This window comes from Sciurus carolinensis, chromosome 4 (genome assembly GCF_902686445.1).
Source record: "Sciurus carolinensis chromosome 4, mSciCar1.2, whole genome shotgun sequence".
Taxonomy (NCBI): Eukaryota; Metazoa; Chordata; class Mammalia; order Rodentia; family Sciuridae; genus Sciurus; species Sciurus carolinensis.
In genome coordinates this window covers 125,592,405-125,614,706 of record NC_062216.1, presented here as the reverse complement: position 1 = coordinate 125,614,706, position 22,302 = coordinate 125,592,405, and the positions used below count along the sequence as shown (strand labels likewise).

The 22,302-nt window shown below is 36.3% G+C and overlaps 1 protein-coding gene across 8 annotated transcripts in view; it reads left to right on the top strand.

Annotated features, from left to right (window-relative positions):
- Grip1 (glutamate receptor interacting protein 1) overlaps positions 1-22,302 on the top strand; it is a 379,314-nt gene that overhangs the window by 238,514 nt on the left and 118,498 nt on the right. For all 8 annotated transcript variants that reach the window (XM_047550564.1, XM_047550567.1, XM_047550566.1 and 5 more), the window contains exons 5-7: positions 1,295-1,378; positions 4,069-4,144; positions 6,336-6,481. In XM_047550564.1, coding sequence (XP_047406520.1) covers positions 1,295-1,378; positions 4,069-4,144; positions 6,336-6,481 — 306 coding nt within the window. The remainder of the gene's footprint in view (positions 1-1,294; positions 1,379-4,068; positions 4,145-6,335; positions 6,482-22,302) is intronic.

The following is a 22,302-nucleotide window of genomic DNA, read 5'->3' as shown; positions in this document are numbered from 1 at the left end:
GACAAGCTTAGCTTCCATTGGGCAAAATTGGAACACAAAGCCAATTTTATCATAAAGTGATGAAGTTCTCAGTACTTTCTTGAATACTTCCCTGAATGTGAAAAGCAGAGTGATTGTATAGATACACTTTTGCTGCTGTCATTAAATTTAAAACACCGTAAGGAAATCATCACAAGTCAGGGACTGTCTGTTGTTGATAGTTTTTTGTAATAAGCAAATCCTTTAGGATCTAGTAACAATGTAAATGTGTTATTTACAATGAATATGGTATTAGATACCAGTGTACAGATTTTTAAAGTCTAAAACCATCCATTTTTACATATCACAGGATATTCTGTCTCCATGCATAAAAATACTCCTATATTCATAATGAAAAAAATATTAATTTGTGAAGTTTTGTTTTCTAAAGGCAGCAAAAGTGCAATATACTACCACAATTACTCACTAGTTTCCTAAAAGTAGTCCTACAGGATATCTTAGTACTGTGCCTTCACATAACTTGCATCCTCACACGTGTGTGTAACATGACTAGAGATCTCAGCTCGGCACTGCAGTTTCATTTTGTGAAATGAAAGCAACCAACAGGCAAACAATATAAGCATGGTGATATCAAGTAAAATTAAGTAGATCTTTATTTTCTTAGTAGTAATATTTCGAATGTACTTAGTCTTGTTTTGTTCTCCAAGTTTCACTTGGGTCACTGATGTCTTCATTTAATAGCTATTTATATATCAGAACATCTGTTTGCATCACTCACATCTATTGATAGCAGTCTGAGAGTAATATTTTTTCCCTCTGTAACCAGTCACAAAAATAAAAACAAGTGCTTTCCTGATTGGCTAGCAACCTAGGTAAAAAGTAAAATGTGTATGTTAATAATTCTAAAGACATCTCTACTTTCATCTTACCAACAAATTTAACTTAAAAATAATTGAAGAAAGTATTTCATTAATTTTGCAAAAATCATTGTTTTTGCATTTCACAAAACGGAAACAGTTCTACTTGTTGAAGACTGTCTCAATAGAGTTCAAGCAATGTAACTGTTACTCTGTGCAGAAATCATCTACACGGGAAGAGAAAGAGCTATGATTTTGGTTCTTCTTGGATAGTAACTCTTTTATGGTATTTGAATGTCATTATAATTACTTTTTCTAACATTTTTGGGAATTGTTGATTTTTATTACTCAAAATGAAAATATTTGCAAGAGGAATATATCATATTTTATGCCAGACTGAAAAATTTGGAAATATTATTATATTTAAAAACATATTTCCCTCTCTTTCCTATATGCAGCTGTACAAGGATCAAGTGTTATTTTCCGAACAGTGGAAGTCACATTACATAAAGAAGGCAACACCTTTGGTTTTGTAATACGAGGTATGTGGTGATTAGAACCATTGGAAATTCTTGGAGAATGTGGCATGATATATTAGAAGCGAACAGGAAAGTCGTTCTCAAAAAACTGATGTTTTCATGTTGAAAGTTACTTTGTGATATTTGAACCTACTCTTCCTTAAATAAATAAAACAATGGGAACTAAAGTGGAATCCAAATGATCAGCATTATTTTTGGTCCACTAACAGAACAAACAGCCAGTGCGTGTAAACCTTGTCAATACACAGTCATGCTACTTATCTGTCACTTTTCAGCAGGTCTTTTGCCTTTCCCTTTTCTATATTACTGAATCCAAAATGTTGATGAGTTGGCTTGACTTGATTGAATATGTAAGGATTAACCAACTTTGTCTAAATTAATTCCTCTTGAAATACATTTTGTTATTGTAGCTTTTTAAAAACGGATTTAAGATTATCTAATCCCTTGAATACCTGTGTGCATCAGCTCAACTCATCTTATTATGGGATGGCATTGATAATAAAGATTTCAATTGACTCTAACTTGTCTATAAAATTATTGAATCTGAGCTATGAGTCTGGATTTTATTATTTTGTTTTTATCATTAGCAATTTCATCTCTATAATACTATGTTTATATTAACAACTCTCAATTCCTCATGTGACAATGAGGTTCAATAGGGAACTATATAAGCATCAGGAATTTTTTAACATTATACATTTCTTTTTAAATTTCAGTTTTCGATGTTTATTTTATTTATTTATATGCGGTGCTGAGAATCAAACCCAGGGCTTCATACATGCCAGGCAAGTGCTGTACCACTGAGCCACAACTCCAGTCCCAACATTATACATTTCTTGATTTTTTTTCTGTTTTTACCTATAACATTCTATACTTCACCAGAGTAAAAAATAAAAATCTATCAAAATTATTAAAACAAATTAACACTAAGCATCTCAATAAATATACATGCATCAAAAATGAAAAGAAATATGTTTGCTTGTATATACTTGTCTTAAGTGCAGAACTTTAAATGTTAGGTCCCGATATGGACCAATCGGTTAGCAAATCAATCAAGCAAATATTTTCTAAGTGTGCATCAATGTTAGCATAGGTATCAGTACATGGAGTCCTAAGACAAGATCTCTTTCTACAGGGAATTACAGTCCAGTGAATTTAAGACACAAGCTGACAAAGTGCCCATGTGTGTCATCTGTTTTTTCAACATAGGTGTGGAAAGGAAGTGTTCTTGAATCACATGCATACAAATCTTATTATTGAAAGGATGAAGCAAAAAATACTGGTGGTGCAAGTGTACGTCACTAGTTACTGGGTCGCTAATCAGTAACAAATCAAATTGCCAATGAACGAGCCAAACCAATAGCAATTTATCATTAAGAAATAAGAATACAAGGGCTGGGGATATAGCTCAGTTGGTAGAGTGCTTTCCTCACAAGCACAAGGCCCTAGGTTCAATCCCCAGCATCTCAATAAAAAAAAAAAGAAAGAAAGAAAGAAAGAAGAATAGAAGTAATTGAATTCTATGACCACCTGAAGAAAACAAATGACTAATGTTACCAGAATGTCCTTTCCACAATTTTCAGGAATTTCATATATCTGTATGTATTGCACAGGAGTTTTATAACATGAGCCTACAATATTGGCTGGTACATGGGTAACAGTCATTAAATGAAGGTGCATGCCTGTAATTCCAGTTGCTCTGGAGCTGAGACAGGAAGATTGCTAGTTCAAAGCTAGCCTCAGCAATAGAGAGGCACCAAGCAACTCATTGAGACCCTGTCTCTAAATAAAATTCAAAATAAGGCTGGGGATGTGGCCCATTGGTCAAATGCCCATGAGTTCAATCCCCATGACCAAAAAAAAAAAAAAAAAAAGAATAATTAAATATTGCCTAGATTTGTGTGAACATTAGACTGCTTGGTATTATTCTGATTTTAGTGATAATAAACAATTTTAGTTGATAAGCACAGTATTTTTGTAGACTTTAATAACTTTGTTAATACATTGGTCAAAAATAAAAGTTCACAGAATTTTGTTTAATTTCTCAATGTGAATCAAAGAAGGACTTACACTTTTGAATCCGTTTGAGGTCCATCTCTAGAAGGTTTTCCCAGCTCAACAGGTGGCCACCATCCATCCCTTAAGAATCATTGGTTAATCAGAATGAAAAGGGACAAGTGGGTAAATATTAGCATTACTGTTGAGACATTTTCGCATAGATGGAATTTGAATTAGTTTGAGATCAAGGGAGAATACCAGGAAAATCAGGAAATGGGACTGTTATTACAGAAGGAGCATGTCCATTTAGTGCTGAGAATTTCTTCAAAACCTGCTGGAATAGTACTTTGGCTGTTAAAATAAGCTTTTAGGTGGTGAACCGACTTACGTTTCTAATTAATATAAGTGACCGATTCTTAAATTTTGATTCTCTAAACAATAGAACTTGTACCCATAGAAAGAAGAGTAATGCTGTGGCCTGAAGGTAGGAGAGTTCGATTTCCATTGATTGCACACATTCCATAAAATGAGTAAGACCTTTAAGGTCATTATTATATGTGACAAGGCAAGTTTTGCAAGTTTTCCTTCCTACATCAACAAATGTACTGCAGTTTCTCAGCTGGCATTTTGTAAGTGAGGTTTTTTTAATGGCAACGATGAACGTATTTTAAAGCTGTATTCCTTTTCTTTGCTAGGGGGAGCCCATGATGATAGGAATAAATCTCGCCCAGTTGTGATAACATGTGTTCGTCCTGGAGGGCCTGCTGACAGGTAAACTTCATCTTTCTGTGTTACTATCCAAAATAGATTAAATAGAGCTGGTGACTTTGGCATAGAATGTGATTTATAAATTTTATAGCAAAAGATAGATATTAAGTAAATATGTTAGGATGTGAAAACTAAAAGAGTTGGAGCAGTAATATCAGAAAAAAATAATGTTTGTCTCCAGATCCAACACTTAGTGCACTTTATCACTGGCAATAACTGGGTTCCAAGCCAATTTCCTCCACTGTACATGTAGACAATAATACCTGCCTTTCGGGTCTGTTCACTTTTATCAAAGGTCTGAGATGCATGGTGTCATTGGGGGGCTTTCATACAGAAGGCACTTAGGAAAGGCATCTGGCCTCTCAACTGCTAACCTCTGGGGCTGGGAAGATAGCTCAGTCGGTAGAGTGCTTGCCTTGCAAGCACAAGGCCCTGGGTTCGATCCCCAGCACAGCAAAAAAAAAAAAAAAAAAAAAAATCAACTGCTAACCTCCTGACCTAGTAGCATGGGTCATGGTGATCTGATTCTTGCAAATTTCATCATCCTTATCACTGTTAGTATTCCCTCTAGATGATGACAATGCATGTCAGAATGGAAGTGACTTTTAGCAAAACACAAGGAATTTTGCCAAATCTCTATAGAGTTTTCACTTCCTTCCATTTCTTTTCCTTGAGAATTTGAATATGTAAAAGACAAGTGCCTGCAGCCCTCATATCATAAGCCTTGTTGGGATCCAGGTAAGTTCACAGTTTAGGTGTCTCTGTATATACTTATCTCTGTGTTACCTTCCTTCTGCAAAAGTCAACTCCATAATGATGGAGGAACACACTCCTGCCATGAGATATCATTGCAGGAGAGGAGGAAAATCTTGTTTCAGACCAGGACAGATTTCAAACCTTTTTAAGAAATAGAAATGATAATAATAAATACTATTTATTAAACATACACTGTGTGTCAGGAACTGTGCTAACTCCTTGGCCAACCTTGTTGTACTTTAGCCTGACAACCACCTTGTGAATGAGCTATTTTTACGGTATGTCTGATGGCCAAATGGAGGCCCAGATGGTTAAGTCACATGCCAGCTATTAAGAGGAAGAACCAGAATACAAATTCGGGTTTGTTTTCCTCAAAGCTTATGCTGTTAGCTCACTTTTAAGAAAAATGATGTTTCATATAGAGTAAGAGAGTAGGGATGCACAGTGCTAGAGTATATTTGCCTTTGCAAAAGATAGCACAAAGTTAAAATCTCCAGGAAAATTTTGCCTTTTCCCTTCTTGGGCTTCTCTTAGGAATTATTCTTCCTGATGAAAATAGACATATGTCCATTTCTTATCAACATTTAGGGTCAGAGTTAACAGGAATGTCAGAAACAGACCATAAATTAATGAGCAATGCATTATCAAATTAACTTAGGACTCAAGAAAATCCAAGTGTTAAAAACTTAAGAGATTGAAAGATGTCTAAAAGATCTTTTATATTCTTTCCAAATCCTAAACTTATAACCCTGCCATATGATTTTCTCATCTCAGACCACCCCCCCAACCCCCCGAGGCAGGGAGGCTATAATCCTGAAGGTACCCTGGCTCTGCCTCTATGATGTCAATAACATCCTGGTGTCATCTCCCAATACCTGGTCACAGCAGGGAAAATACACTTTGTCTGCTTCTTCCCAGAAATGTGAGACTGAATCCATTTATTGATTGCCAAACAGCCTTATAAATCATTAGGGAAATTTCCAGACTAGTGCAATTTCTCACCAGCACTCCCCATTCCACTTGGGTTCACTGGTAATAAATTGAATGAAATTAAGAAGGCTTTTCAGCTCACCTGACTTTGGGAAAATAGGTGGATGCTATTTCCTGGGCATCAATAAATCAATTTTAGACTTTCAGGCAAAAGCCTAGAAAAGAGAAAATGTGTCTTTCTTACTTTTGTACTCCAGGAGTTAACTATGGGTAACTAGGTTGTCTGCTAATGTGTAGTTATCTTCTCCTTACTGACTTTTGGTATTATAGCAATTTTCTGTGCAGGGCTGCCTCTTTATACCCTTACTGTCATACCTGATGCTTACAAAGAGTGCAAATGGAACAGATGGAAGCACGTGTGTAAAAGAATGACTTTGACTAAGTAACTATTAATACCAAGCCCCACTGTGATACATTAATCAAGACTGTTCATTTCTTCTCCCTTTAGAGAGGGCACCATCAGACCTGGAGACAGGTTGCTCAGTGTGGATGGAATTCGGCTTCTTGGAACCACACATGCTGAAGCCATGAGTATTCTTAAACAATGTGGACAAGAAGCAACGCTGCTGATAGAATATGATGTCTCAGTAATGGGTATGTTGGAGTCCCGAGTGTGCGCTCTTTTAAGCTCTATCTAGGTCATGCCACTGTCCATCCCGGAAAAACCACTTTAGACGAGTGCATGTTTCTCTGCCCTCCTGTAGCAGACAGAATTGCATTGATACCGTATCACTGTATTCTGAGTTCAGGAAGAGGTGACTAGTACTTTTCAATGGTGTAGAGTTCTCATGTTCCATCATGAGGTCTTGTTCTATGAGTGTCTCATCCAGCAATCAGCCCTTCGGTATGGATGGTTCCTTGGTGGCAAAGTATTTTTCCCCTCCAAAATCACAAAAATAGTGTTATTAACGGAAGGACTGCTACTTTTACTTTTACTATATGGAGACTGGCAGTAGGAGATTCCTTTCCTTCTTGTAACTTTATAATCTAAAACCAGCTAATCAGAATGAATAGAAATGATCATTTACTTCATCACCAGACTCAAGGACAAGAGAAAGGAAGGGGACATATAGCAATATGGATTAAAATTAAGTGCAATATTTTTTCTTTAAAAGGGGATTCTAGGGGTTGGGGTTGTGGCTCAGTGGTAGAGCACTTGACTGGCATGCGTGAAGCCCTGGGTTTGATGCTCAACACCACATATAAATAAATAAATAAATAAGGTCCATTGACAACTAAAAAAATATTTAAAAGACAATGGGGAATTCTAATAGAAAGTAACTATTCCTACACTCATACAAAATTAGCAAGATGTTCTTATTGGGTTTTTAAATGTTTGGAGTCAAAGTTTTAAATATGTTGAATGAGGCAGAAAAATTATGAAACAATGGATTGGACCTGGAAATTGAAACTTAAATCAATTTGTCGTAAGTACTTACAATTATCAGACTTGACTATGTGACCTGGCATTGCCAGCCAATTTTATGCTGATAAATTATAGCAAAGAAAAAGACTAATTCAATAACTATTAACTCCTTTATTTTCTACTCTATGTTCTTATATATAACAATGTCTTTTGAGAGTATTCGTAATCTATTTGCTGACCTATAATGTCTTAGAGAGGTATGAGGTTTTCTAACAAGCTTTAGATATGAGACTTAAGGAGCTTTTAACTTGGTAAATGGTGTGATATGGTTTTAACACAAAATGTTCACAAATGAATGTTCCCTCTTTACTTTCCTACCTTCCTTTATCTTCTCTCTTTTCTTTTCTCCCTCTTTTCTACTTTCTCTATATCTTTTGTTATATGGCATTTGAATTAGATTTTAGTAGATGATTTTACTTTTGTTTTCAGTTCCTCTGATTTCCAGTTATTGATTGAACCATGTCACTTGATTTTCCTATGCTTTCTTTGCCAAGTGGGGACTAGCAATGCCTATTTGTTAGGACAATTGTGAAGATAAAATATTTTAAATGATGACAAATGAATTATTAACATTAAAATATCAAGTAGATGTTGGATATACTTAACTCATTCCTTCAGTCTCAAACATTTATTGAGTTAAATGACAGGTATCAGGAATGCACAATACACAAAACTGACCTGGTCCTTACCCTTATGAGGACCACCAATGTAGGAAGAACAGCAAACAAGAATATTGCCAAAGAAATGAGCACTCATGAGGGGTAATTATTACAAAGAGTATGGGCAGGATTCTGTACTAGGGAATAAGGGCAGGCACAGGTAAGGATTGGCAGGTGCTTTAAATACAGTGACAGCCTAAAAGTGAGAGGTTTAGAAGGAACCAGATCCCACACTGAAGACAACAAATATCTGAAAGCCCCGAGCATTATAATTCAGAGAAAAGAACTTCCCCTCTGGGATGGATACCATTTCCAAGGAGTATGAGTTCATGGGTCAACATTGCCAGGGTTATCTTCCTTCTTTCGGACTCACACTCACACTCCAAATGACACCTGGAAATCTTCACAGCCCAGCGTTTCTAGTCGGCCCACTTTGTGTAAGGGTAGGAAGGAAACTCCTTGAGTTCCTCAAGGCTGCTGGATATAAGATCAGTATACAAAAATTAGTTGCTTTTCTATGTAACAGTCAAAAACAGAAAGTTAAATTGTTAAGATACATTCATGATAGCAATAAAATCATAAGCTTTCTATAAGAAATAGATCTAATCAAAGTTGTATGACCCCATTATAGATAAAGATACACATATACATATTCATATACATAAAAGAAAACTTAAGTACATGAAACTCAAGATCTTATTTTTTCGAAGGGAAGTGTTAGTATCTAAAAGATTTAATTTCTCTCAAATCTATCAATAGATCTGATTTTATTCAAAATCTCAAAAAAATGACCTTTGGAGTTATAAGAATAAGCTGTTTCTAAGGTGGTAGAATGAATGGGACATAACTTTCCTATGTTCATATACGAATACATGACCAGTGTAACTCCGTATCACATACAACCACAAGAATGGGAAAATGAACACAGTACTAAAACCCAATGGCATCATCTACTTGAATGTTGCAGAACAAACTAGGTGAAATTATACACCCTCTTCTAGATTTCTGCACATCTAATTCTTGAAAAAAATTTCCCTAAAACAACCCAATGATGTTTTTTGGAACATTATATTTTGTTATCTCCCAAAATTGGCATCTATTTTACATTCAGTAGTTAAGGTTAGTTTTGTAACACATATCTTCACATCTTCACCAGTATTTGGTATTCTGTGTCCACTTCATTCTAACCATGGGCATGTAGGTGGTATCTGATGAATAGCAATATGGAACACCTTTTCATTTGCCAGTGGGACATGCTTATTGCTTTGATTTACTTTTAATACTTTCATTTATTTAGATACTATTACAAGTACACAAATTATCTCCTGGGAAGAGTATATGTGTGTGCATGCACGTGTGTGCATGCAACATAATCAATATCTCAACCCTGGAATTAGATATATTTTAAAATAAATCTCAGGTCATAAATTTTAGCAAGTCCAGTGATCTGTTTAAGAAAGCTATTGAAACTATTAATCTTATTAACTAAAGTTGAATTTAGTCTGATAACATTTTAAGAAAATAAATATATGGGAAGAATAAGTTGGAAGTAAACTTAATAGTTGAATTTTGAATCTATTAAGTATAAATTCTTGCTAGAAAAAATATTTTGGAAATTATGTGTTTGGATCATTTTATTTCCTAAATATTCATTAGAATACTTATTTTGCTTAAACCTTTGCTGAAAATATTTCCAAAATATGCTTCTGAGATGTACATTCAGTTAGATACTTAAGCCTTTGGTGTAGTGACACAACGGTTATCTCAGTAACATTTTCTGAAAGTCAGTCCCTAGGCCAGTGTTACAGTATCAAGAGATGTAGAAGATGATATCAAATCTGACTGGTACTGACTGATAACTTGCTCTGAATCTAAAAAATTATGTGATTATCTAATAATTTTTCTTTCACAACTTTCTATGAAAGAGTCATAGGAAGCTTTCAGTAAAAATGGAATTCTTGTTAGCTGTATTAAACAAAGCTCCCTGTTGTGTGATTTAAATGATCTTTCTTACCAAGAACCAGTTAATGTCAACAGTGATCTTAGTAGATTTTGAATGTAAACAGCAAATTACTGTAATTGATAATAAAGATGGACAGGTTGCTGTTTCTCCCAAATGTCCGGAGCTTTCCAACACTGTGGTGCCCAATGTCTATTATTACCATGTGTGGTCCTTTCAAAAATGAGCTTATACATTTGTAGGCCCAGGTTAAAGCTACTTCTTTGTTGGTTCTACTGTTATTAGATCACTCACTCTCTCATTTTCTGTCCCTTCTGAGAGGGAAAGGATTGCTCTGTGCAGCGCTTTCTTGGCACCTCTTCATTTTGTTTTGTGTTAGTTGTCTGTGTGTTTCTATTATGTCACTAGGTTCCCCAGATCCTGTGGGAACACTAACCAAATCATCTTTATTTCCTTATTTCCATAACACCTCACATGGAGCCTTCAGTCACACACAGAAGGCACACAATGGTAATTGTGGATTGGACCATGTGTTCACCTATAAATTAGCAATCCTTACAGCCAGTCATCATTAACTGGGTATGTGTAGAATGTGGCAAAACATTAATGATTTTGTTATATGTTCAAAGAGTAGTTACTTCATGATTTGTGATTCCATCTTACTTTGCAGAATGACATCACAAATCCTAAAATCACAACACCTCTGAATCTACCTATCATGTGTTTCTGAATTCCTGAAAGTCTCTGACTCTCCCTTTAACTGTCACTTTCTCTACTCATCTTTGAACCTTTCTTTATGTTCACTTTGGTGATACCAGCAAGCAAAACCAAAGAGGATACTGAAAAAAAAAAAAAAAAAAAAAAACTTTAGCCCCTCTTTTTTTTATTCATTTGTTTGTTCTTTTTTCTTTTAGCCTTTCTTTAAAAATGCCCCAGAGTGGCTGGGCACAGTAGCACACACCTGTAATCCCAGTGGCTCTGGAGGCTGAGGCAGGAGGATCAGAAGTTCAAAGCCAGCCTCAGCAACAGTGAGGCTTTAGAGACCCTGTCTCTAAATAAAATACAAAACAGGGCTGAGGATGCGACTCAGTGGTCACGTGCCCCTGAGTTCAATCCCTGGTACCCCCCAAAACCCAAAAAATGCCCCAGAGTGGGCTGGGGTTGTAGCTTAGTGGTAGAGCACTTGCCTGGCACTTGTGTTCCATCCTCAGCACCACATAAAAATAAATAAGTAAAATAAAGTTATTGTGGCCATCTACAACTGAAAAAAAATATATTTAAAAAAATATATCCACAACTGGATCTAGGCTATGCTTTGCATTTTACTTTTTTGGAAAGATCAAGCTCAAGATCAAGATCAAGATATGAAACTTCCACTAGTGAATTTTCAGTACCAAGTCCCAAAAGTAAATCAGCACTTTTTGTATTTTCTTCATTGATTTCTTTTAAATGATCTCAATGAATGCAAAAGGAGTTTTCAAGGCCTGCTGAAGTGTTTATAACCTAACACGTGCTTCCTGTGGGTCACCAGCACAACTTTCTCTTCTTCCTAGAAAATATCATAAATGGAAGACCAGAGAGTTCCACATAAAAGTGTATTAAGTGACAATAGTCTTTTATTATTTAGAATACTATTTTTCTAAGATGTTCTACTTATTCTCCTTTTTTATCTAAAAAAAATGAATTTTTGCACAATACACTTTATTCTCACCTACCTCATTCCTTTTTACATATACAAACTCAGAACCACTTGTCCTATATGAGTGAGGAATTTCCCTAAATTAGAATACAGTATACTTTTTATTTCTTACTTTTACTTTGCTAGTTTAGAATAGGGCATGCTTTAAATTTACTTTCGATTTACAGTACAACACACAAAGGGAAAAGTGCTGAAATCTTATTTATACCACTTGTTAAATTTCCTCTTGTGTATTCTCCATTCCGGTCAGGAAATAGAACATAATTATTATCACCGGAAGTTCCACTATGTCTTCTCCCAATTGCTACCCACTCCCTTCCCCAAATGTAACCTTTATTTTGACTTCCTAAACCAGAAATTCATTTTGCTGAGCTTTGAGCTATGTGTAAACAGAATCATATGGCAGATTTCTTTGCTGTCTGGCTTCTTTTACCCAACATTATATTTGTAAGATGCATTCATATTATTGCTGATAGCCATAGTCCATTACTATTATTGTATAGTATTGTTTTATATATCTCAATTTGAATATTTCCTTGTTGGTGATCATTTGAATATCGCCCAGTTTGAGATTTCCATAATGTTATTATAAGCATTCTAATATATGTCCTCTGGTAAACATATGTATGCACTTCTATCAGGCCATACCTGGGAGAGGAATTTCTAGACTGTGATAATATTCCATTACAAACACCCAAGGCAAGTCAACTTATAATAAAGAAAAAAGGCTTATTTTGGCTCACAGTTTAGCGTTCCAGTCATGATCAGTTGGCCTCATTGCTCCTGGACATACGGCAAGACAGCACATCCTGGTGGAGAGTGCATGGTGGAGTAAAGCTGCCCACCTTAGGGCCAGGATGTGAAACAACAGAGGAAGAGACCAGGGCCCCACATCCCTTTCAGGGCATACCAACAGTGACCAGATAGCCTCCCACTAGACTCCATCTCTTAAAGTCTCTGCCATCTCCCAGTAGCACCAAACTGGGAACTAAGCCTTTAGTGGGCTTTTAGGATTTCTCAGATCCAAACCATAATGTAGACCATAAGTCACATGCATGCTTAGCTTTGTTAGAGACTCACAAAGAAGTTTTCAAAGTGATTATAGCAGCTGGCATTCCATTAACAGTTTTGCTTCCTCCACACCCTCGACAGCACTTGGTCAGTCTTTTTCACTTTAATCATTCTGATGAGTGTGTGGTGGTAGTTCCTTATGATTTTAATGTATGTTTACCAGGTGGATAAGTATGTTGAACACCTTTTCAGTCTAGGCCATATTCTTTATGTCTACTCATTTCTTTTGATCCATTTTTTCTATCAGAAACTATATTGTTGTTATTGGTTAATATGATTTGCATATTGCAAATATGAGCACTTTGTTGATTACTGTGTGTTACAAACTAACCTTAACTACTGAATGTAAAATGAATGCCAATTTTGGGAGATACAAAATATAATGTTACAAAAAACTTCACTTGGTTGTTTTAGGGAAATTTTTTTCAAGAATTAGATGTGCAGAAATCTAGAAGAGGGTGTATAATTTCACCTAGTTTGTTCTGCAACATTCGAATAGATGATGCCTTTGGGTTTTAGGACTGTGTTCATTTTCTGTTGCTGTGTAGCAAAATACCTCAAACTTAGTGGCTTAAAACAATGCCCATTTATTATCTCACAATTTTATAGATCAGAAGTCCAGATAGGTTTGGCTAAGTTTGCTTAGGATTTCACAAAGCCAAAGTCAAGGTGACAGCAGGCTAAACTCTAGAAAAGAGTTCACCCCTGAGCTAATACACAGTATTGGCAGAATCAGGTTCTCAGGAGTAGAAGTTCTAAGGTCCTCCTCTCTTTGCTGGCTGTCAGTCACAATGACCCACATCTTTTCTCACATGTCCTGCTCCAGCAGGAATAGTGTATTGAAGTTTCCCACATTTTAAATCTCTCTGATTCCCTCTACTACCATCTTGTTGTACCACTAGCTGGAGAAAGTTCTTTTTTTTTTTTTTAAGAAGTTATTTGGTTACATTGTGCCTACCCAGACAATTGTCCTTTTTTAAAGATCAGTTGCGCCGTATAACATGATACACTCATCAGTGATACAGCATCTTATTGATAGGATCTGGTGTTAGGGTGCAGAATCTTTGGGGAGTGAATTCAGAAATTCTATATATCACAAGAACTACTTACTGAAGCCAAGAAGATGCAGGAGCAGACTAGAAAAAAATCTCAGCTCTTAAAGGTCTAAAACAACTTCATAGAAATGATCAGCTACTCACTCCAGTGCCTAGCAAAGTGTCTGCCATAAACTCTCAGTTACATTTATTGAATGAATGAGTGAGTACTTTTGGAGGTTTCCTTTTATCCTTATATCAATTGCTGCATGTTATATCATCTTTCCCTGAATATTCTTGAACAAATAAACTAATACGACATCTCAAAACTATATACATTATATATGAGGTACATCTAGAATAGGGGAAAATCAATAATTTTCTATTTTGATGTCATCTCTGATTAACTGATGGTGGCCAGCTGAAGCACTGTGTGAAGGATTTTGAAGTTTGAGCCAAGCCCAGTGGACAAAAACATTGTGATCTGCTACACTTTGTACCTGAGCACTATAGCTACATGTGACAACATGTGTAATTATACCCATGTAGAGATCCAAGAGGCACTCCAGCCTCTAGATTAAAGAACTAGTGGATAGTGGATAGATGATTCATTTGAGAGCCCTTCCATCTAATACATTTTGAAATATAAAACCCTTTATGATCTTTTTTAATTTTTATTTTATTTGTTTTTTTTTTTTTTTACTTTTTACATGGTCTTTTTGTTGCAACTGTATCTCCTTCTTTCTACAACTGTACACGTTAATCCAGTTTTATATCCTATATGACAAGAAGCAAATTCTGGAGGGCATGGCCACAGGACATGTACGCTTTGATTTTCAAACTGTTTTTGAAAAGTCAGAGTTACTTTTCAACATCTAAAACTAAAGAAAATTTTCATTTAAAATAAGTCTAAATACCTGGTTACTCTTAATTTCACATTACTAGGCCAACCTAACTATTGCTTGAGTTGAATCTCAGGCTGTCCTTTTGGATGGGAGATGTTCTTTCCAGTTTGTTCAAGTCATTTCCTAGACACCAACAGCAAGTCCAAGTCTTGCCAATGCCCTCTGGCATTTGGGTGTGTGATCGCTAAAGTTTCAACCAGCCTAACTCTAGATAGTTTAATGGGTGCAGTCACTCAGAAAGAAGGTCTCCCCTGGACATTCTGTTCCCAGCTGTCCACCCTCTTCTCTGCCAACCCTCATATTTCCCAAAACACATAATTGAGGACTTCTGGGAGCAATGTGAAGATTTGTGACAGAGACAAGAACTGATGCACAGCTTAGCTCATTCACACTAGTGTGGGCACTCTCTCAGCCCGTCTCCTGAGCCTCCTCAGGCTCCGCATCCCACTCCCCACTGGGCAGCACAGCAAGCACCAGGCTTGTGCACCCCATCTTTGGCAGGTGGCGGGGCAGATGTGAATCTTGTAGTCGTGTTCCCAGTATGTTAGTTGTTAGTTTCTGGGCCTCTAAAGTATTATGGATTTTTTTTTATAATATATTATTTTAGATGTTGATGGACATTTATTTTATACATTTATTTATATGTGATTCTGAGAACCAGACCCAGTGCTATGCAAGTGCTCTACCACTGAGTCACATCCCCAGTCCAGCATTATGGATTTTAGAGTAAGAGGTATTCATAAATATCTTTTGAATTCCTCAGTAACACCAAAGGAAGAATATAAAATGTTATAGAATTCCTAAACATTATAAAGGCCATCTACGCTAAGCCCATGGCTAATATCATTCTAAATGGTGAAAAACTGAAAGCGTTCCCCCTAAAAACTGGAACAAGGCAGGGATGCCCTCTTTCACCGCTTCTATTCAACATCGTCCTTGAGACTCTAGCCAGAGCAATCAGACAAACCAAAGAAATTAAAGGGATACGAATAGGAAAAGAAGAACTCAAACTATCCCTGTTCGCTGATGACATGATTATATATTTAGAGGAACCTGGAAATTCCACCAGAAAACTTTTAGAACTCATAAGTGAATTCAGTAAAGTAGCAGGTTACAAGATCAATGCTCATAAATCCAATGCATTTTTATACATAAGTGATGAATCTTCAGAAAGAGAAATTAGGAAAACTACCCCATTCACAATAGCATCGAAAAAAATAAAATACTTGGGAATCAATCTCACAAAAGAGGTGAAAGACCTCTACAATGAGAACTACAGAACACTAAAGAAAGAAATTCAAGAAAACCTTAGAAGATGGAAAGATCTCCCATGTTCCTGGATAGGCAGAATTAATATCGTCAAAATGGCTATACTACCTAAAGTGCTATACAGATTCAATGCAATTCCAATTAAAATCCCGATGATGTACCTTGCAGAAATAGAGCAAGCAATTATGAAATTCATCTGGAAGAATAAAAAACCTAGAATAGCTAAAGCAATCCTCAGTAGCAAGAGCGAAGCAGGGGGTATTGCAATACCAGATCTTCAACTCTACTACAAAGCGATAGTAACAAAAACGGCATAGTATTGGTACCAAAATAGACAGGTAGATCAATGGTACAGAATAGAGGACATGGACACAAACCCAAATAAATACAATTTTCTCATACTAGACAAAGGTTCCAACAATATGCAATGGAGAAAAGATAGCCTCTTCAACAAATGGTGCTGGGAAAACTGGAAAACTATATGCAATAGAATGAAATTAAACCCCTATCTCTCACCCTACACAAAACTCAACTCAAAATGGATCAAGGACCTCGGAATCAGACCAGAGACCCTGCATCTTATAGAAGAAAAAGTAGGTCCAAATCTTCAACTTGTTGGCTCAGGATCAGATTTCCTTAACAGGACTCCCATAGCACAAGAAATAAAAGCAAGAATCAACAACTGGGATAGATTCAAACTAAAAAGCTTTCTCTCAGCAAAGGAAACTATCAGAAATGTGAAGAGAGAGCCTACAGAGTGGGAGAATATCTTTGCCAACCATACCTCAGATAGAGCGCTAATTTCCAGAATCTATAAAGAACTCAAAAAACTCTACACGAAGAATACAAATAATCCAATCAACAAATGGGCTAAGGAAATGAACAGACACTTCACAGAAGAAGATGTACAAGTAATCACCAGATATATGAAAAAATGTTCAACATCCCTAGTAATAAGGGAAATGCAAATCAAAACTACCCTAAGATTTCATCTCACCCCAATTAGAATGGCGATTATCAAGAATACAAGCAACAATAGGTGTTGGCGAGGATGTGGTGAAAAAGGAACACTCATACATTGCTGGTGGGGTTGCAAATTAGTGCAGCCACTCTGGAAAGCAGTGTGGAGATTCCTCAAAAAGCTTGGAATGGAAACACCATTTGACCCAGCTATCCCACTCCTTGGCCTATACCCAAAGGACTTAAAATCAGCATACTACAGAGATACAGCCACATCAATGTTCATTGCTGCTCAATTCACCATAGCCAGATTGTGGAACCAACCTAGATGCCCTTCAGTTGATGAATGGATAAAGAAACTGTGGCATATTTATACAATGGAATATTACTCCGCAATGAAGAATGATAAAATTATGGCATTTGTAGGCAAATGGTCGAAATTGGAGAATATCATGCTAAGTGAGATAAGCCAATCTCAAAAAACTAAAGGACGAATGATCTCGCTGATAAGCGGATGAGGACATATAATGGGGGGTGGGACGGGCTAGCATTAGGTTTAGGGTTAGGTTTAGAGTTAGGCTAAGGAGAGCGGTAAGAATGAAGGAAAGAAGGACTGTGTAGAGGGAAAAGAGGGGTGGGAGGGGTGGGAGGGGTGGGGGGGAGGGGAAAAATATAATAAACATCATTACCCTATGTAAACGTAAAAAAATAAAAAAAAAATAAATAAAAAAAAAAGAATACCATTCAGGAGCTCCTAGAAGCTTATGTGTAGAAGCTAAGGTGATGAATAAGGTAAGTAATGTAGATTAATGATTCGACGTGCAGATTTTCCCTAAAGGACCCATTGATTCTAGTTTAGGCGGTATCCTTCGCAATAGAATCAGAAAGTTCTCTCAAGCCTTTTGGACCACTGCTCTACATTTGTATCAGGAGGAGAGCAAAGGATCATCTTAGAGGTGATACTACTGTTCTATTTCTTTGAATTAGTGAATTCTCTTGAAAGATTTGAGACGCTATCACTGCTGCTTTTTTCATTGCTGTAACCATTAATTGCAAACAGAAATGCTATAAAGAAAAATATTTTAAAGTAATATTTAACTTTAGTTGAAACCCATTTAAGGTGGTTACAGCTAAACCCACTATCTAAAAAGGGAAGCTGGTCATTTCCTTGTTAATCACACCAATCCCAGGAGTCACACTGACAGTTACAAATTTTCCAGAGATGATTTCCCAACATCCCTATAACAGGCACAAGGCCAACGTGCTGCTGTGAAGCCATTAACTGCAAAGATTTTGATCTTGGCATTCTGAGACATTTAATAAATTAATGGAAAGTTGCTTAAAATTCCCTCATTTTCAGACTGTATATGATGCTTCTAAAATTAAATATGTCCTTTAAGGGGAAAATTAGTCCTTTAATTTTAACATACTTTAGAAAGATGAAAAGCTGACAACTCTGTAGGGGGCAGCCTTTCTTTTCGTGTTAAGTTTCTTTGAGGTCGTGCACATGTATTAGTTGACTAGAACAGCTTTTCCTTTTGAGAGTAGTAGCAGGCAGCCATTTCTGTTGATCATAAGGTCACTGTGTGGTCATCTTTTATAGACTGGCACCAAAGTACTTATCAAGATAGCCTGTTTCGGTGATTGTGTACTAATTTCATACTCCTTTTTGTAAAATGAAATTTAACCTTTCACTGGAGAGAAATCACTGTTCTCTACACTGTCCATTAGCTGTTCTCATGTATAACCATAGCATGTAACTTATGAAGAAGCAGAAGTTTGCGGGATTCCCTGTCGAGCATGCAACTTTTCTTTTTTACCACATATTTTAGCTATCTTTGCACAATAGCATTTACTTCAGTACTTACTATGTGGTAAAATTATTATTTTTTCAGAATAAAATTTCAGGTTAACTCCAACAAATATACTATCAAGGGAATGAACTCTATTACTACCTCTCTCTGAGGCTTCAACAGTGAAAGTAGCTACCAGATGCCCCTGCTGAATAATTCAGGAGAGTGCAGTCACTCACTATAATCATACCCACTGCAGACTCCCTACCTCATCATGGACCTTATGCCTGCAGTCTTCCTAACCACAATTATAATGATGGAAACAGTCCTGAAACTGCCTTGAGGTCTGAGGTCATAGCATTTTGGTAAAGACCCTCTGGTTTATTTTTAAGATGAGCAAAGAATTTCTCAACAGTGAATTCTCGGAAATAGTTTGAGATCAAAATTTTTTCCCGAGATCATAATTTTTAACATGAATTTCATTGAGAATACACCAATATTCAACATCCTAGTTTCCATTACCTAAAGATACTTTGTTGATAGCAATAAAACAGGAAATGGAAAAATCAGCAGGCTTTCCCCTGATCTCTATGGAGATACCATAGCTCAGCCAGAATCCCACTTGAAACTGTCATGCATCTAATGGAGTCAGCACAAGGAATATTGAGTGACTGACTGTTACACAGGCCACCTTTTCTACAGAATTATTTTATTTTAAAACAAGTAAAATGCAGGTTGTCTACTCAAAAATTCTTCCATCAGTCTCCTCATCTTTCTTGTCCCTGAAAATACTCTCTTCCAACTTGACATGTATTCCCACAATTTCTGCCATCATCTCTTTTTGGACATGCCCCTGTTAGCTATAAAATAAAGTTTAGAATTCCTATTCTGACAGTAAGACTCTGAGCTTTTCCTGGCGGACCTCTCCAAATGGCTCTTCTGCTGCACGTCAGCCACACCAACATACTTAATGATTCATGACCCAGGTGTATCCATGTGTGTGTCCTTATGGCTTTCATTCTATTTGGAGACATTATGGTGAAGTGATTAAGAGGACCCAGGTTTGAATCCTATCTCTGTAACTTACTAGATGTATCACTTCCTAAGCCTCCATTTCTCCACTTGTTCAATGGGGTTAGTCAGAGTAGCTCCTTCCTGTGGCTATTCTGATAATTAAAGTTATTTGTAGGTTTAAAGCACCTGACACACACAGAAATTTTTAAAAATCTGTTTTTATTATTGATTTTGTCATTATTATGGTTGTATATGAGCTTCCTCACTTTGTTATGACAAACTTTCTATTTTATTACTTCTTGAAGCTAGACTCAATAAATCCAGCTGGAAGAAAGCCTTCTATCCTTTTAATTTCAATACTGATTTTTTTACATCACTTTATAGTCTTCATCACATGGAGTGTAGCAGTCTATTTTCAACTCTGTCTTCTCTATGAAATCATAAACTCCTTGAGGACAGAGACTGTTTTATATCCATTCTGTATCCTCTGTAGGGCCCTAGACACCAGATGTGATTTACCTCTTGGTTGACCAAATGAATGAGTGAGGAGTCTTTAATACGGAGCTTATCTTTTCCCTAAATTTAATGATATTCACAGTGATTAGAACTTTAGATTATGTATAAGGAAGTGAGAGGGAGATGGGGTATGAAAAATGGTGGGATGAGACAGACATCATTACCCTATGTACATGTATGATTACATGAATGGCATGAATCTACATCGTGCACAACCATAGAATGACATGATGTACCCCATTTGTGTACAGTGAATCAAAATGCAGTCTGTAGAAATAAAAAATAAATAATTTTTTAAAAAGTAATTGGGATATATTTAGAGCACTTCAGTTCATAGTGCACTTTCACAAACTTTATCCTATTTTATCCTCATGATAACCTGTTCAGGAAACCAGGCTATGTCTTATTTTCTGAGAAAGGCCAAAGGTGCTATATTCTCTGTGTTGACCATAGGAGCCTCTGACACTTTTTTGATTAATAGAGACATCCACATAATTTCTACAATAGTAGGTTACTTCACACATGGACAGTGAATGCATTTGCAATTTAAGCTAACATTTTCCATTTTCTAAAAAAAAATACAGGATATTTTAAGCTTCATGGTCATCATGAAGTTAAAGTTGGAAAAACTTTGTAATTATCACTTGAACATCTTAGTGAACTTTCTATTTCTTCTTGGTAAACATACATGAGACTGCTCTTAAAAAAAGACCTTCCCACAATTCAATGTTCTCTTTACCACATTGTTTTATAAAATGTATGCTTTCAAATTGGCACATAAAACTTGTACATAGTTACATTGTTTTTTTCAGAGTTTCTGTAATCACAAACTATAAATAGTCCTAATTTTCTCTTCCTTCCACACGAAGAATCTTTTATTCTAAGGCTTATCATCACTTATCAATGGGACCTGTAGGTTCAAGAATAAATCACAGATGTTAGAGTTAATATACTTTGTGATGTAGGAAAGAAGGGTATTAGGCTAGTTTTAAAAATAGAAATCTAAGGTACATTTTTTTTTTTTTGCCTAGATGACACAATTTATAAATGCCAAAGTCAAATCTCAGTGTTTTCTCTAGCTTACATTGCTATTAGCAAATTGCAGTAATAATAACTTCCATTTACATAGTGCCCATAATGCTCATTTAAAAAATATCATCTCGTAGTTTTATCTAAAGAGAGAAACCTAAGAATTCCCATTTAAGTAATCAGAGGGAATAAAATAACTTACCAAGAAAGAAATTAAGAAAACCAAAATTCCAGAATCTTTGCTTAAAAGCAATTTAACCAATCAGAACAGTTTGTCACATTCATATGATAATTCTAAAGGTTACATGTTTAGAACTGAATTCTCCATTTCTCCTGGGACCCTATCCTCTTCCACCTTCCCCTTTCCCAGGCAACAGTGCCTCCATTGAGCAATTTTCAATTAAAAAGCCGGGGACACCCTTTGTTTCCCTTCCCTACTCAAGCCAGGTCCTAACACAGGTTCTGACTCCTCCCGCTCCAGCCTGCTAGTCTCCATTTTCGTTTTCCACCCACTTTTTTATGCCTCTCCCTCACAGACTCCATCTCCCTCCCACGAAGGACAGACGTCTCCACGCTTCACACCACTTCCATTTGAATTCATGCGCACACAGGCCTTAATAGAGCATACGCTGAGTATGTCACTCCCTCCCGTGATTACAGCCATGCCTTACTGCGGAGCCCGGAATGCTCTGCCCCAGAATAGCCTCCCCATCTCCACCTTCCAGTGTCCTGGTCGAGCTCTTCCCTTTGACTTTCAAGGCCTTCTTTTTTAAGCTCTTCCCACCTAGTGGGTTCCTACTAGACCCTATCTAGCTTAGATCTTCGGTTTTACTCCACCAGGGAACCCTTACTTTTTCCTTTTCAATAATTATCCCAATTATAATGCTAATTTATTGGTAAACTAACCTTCTGACCTTCTTTAATAAAGCATAAACACCATAAGGGTCTGGACAGGGACGTTTTATGCATATATGTGTGTTAATATATATGTTTAATATATTTTTAATATGAATTAAATATTTATACACATTTTTATGTATAAATATATAAGTATATAAAATATATACATATGTGTGTAGA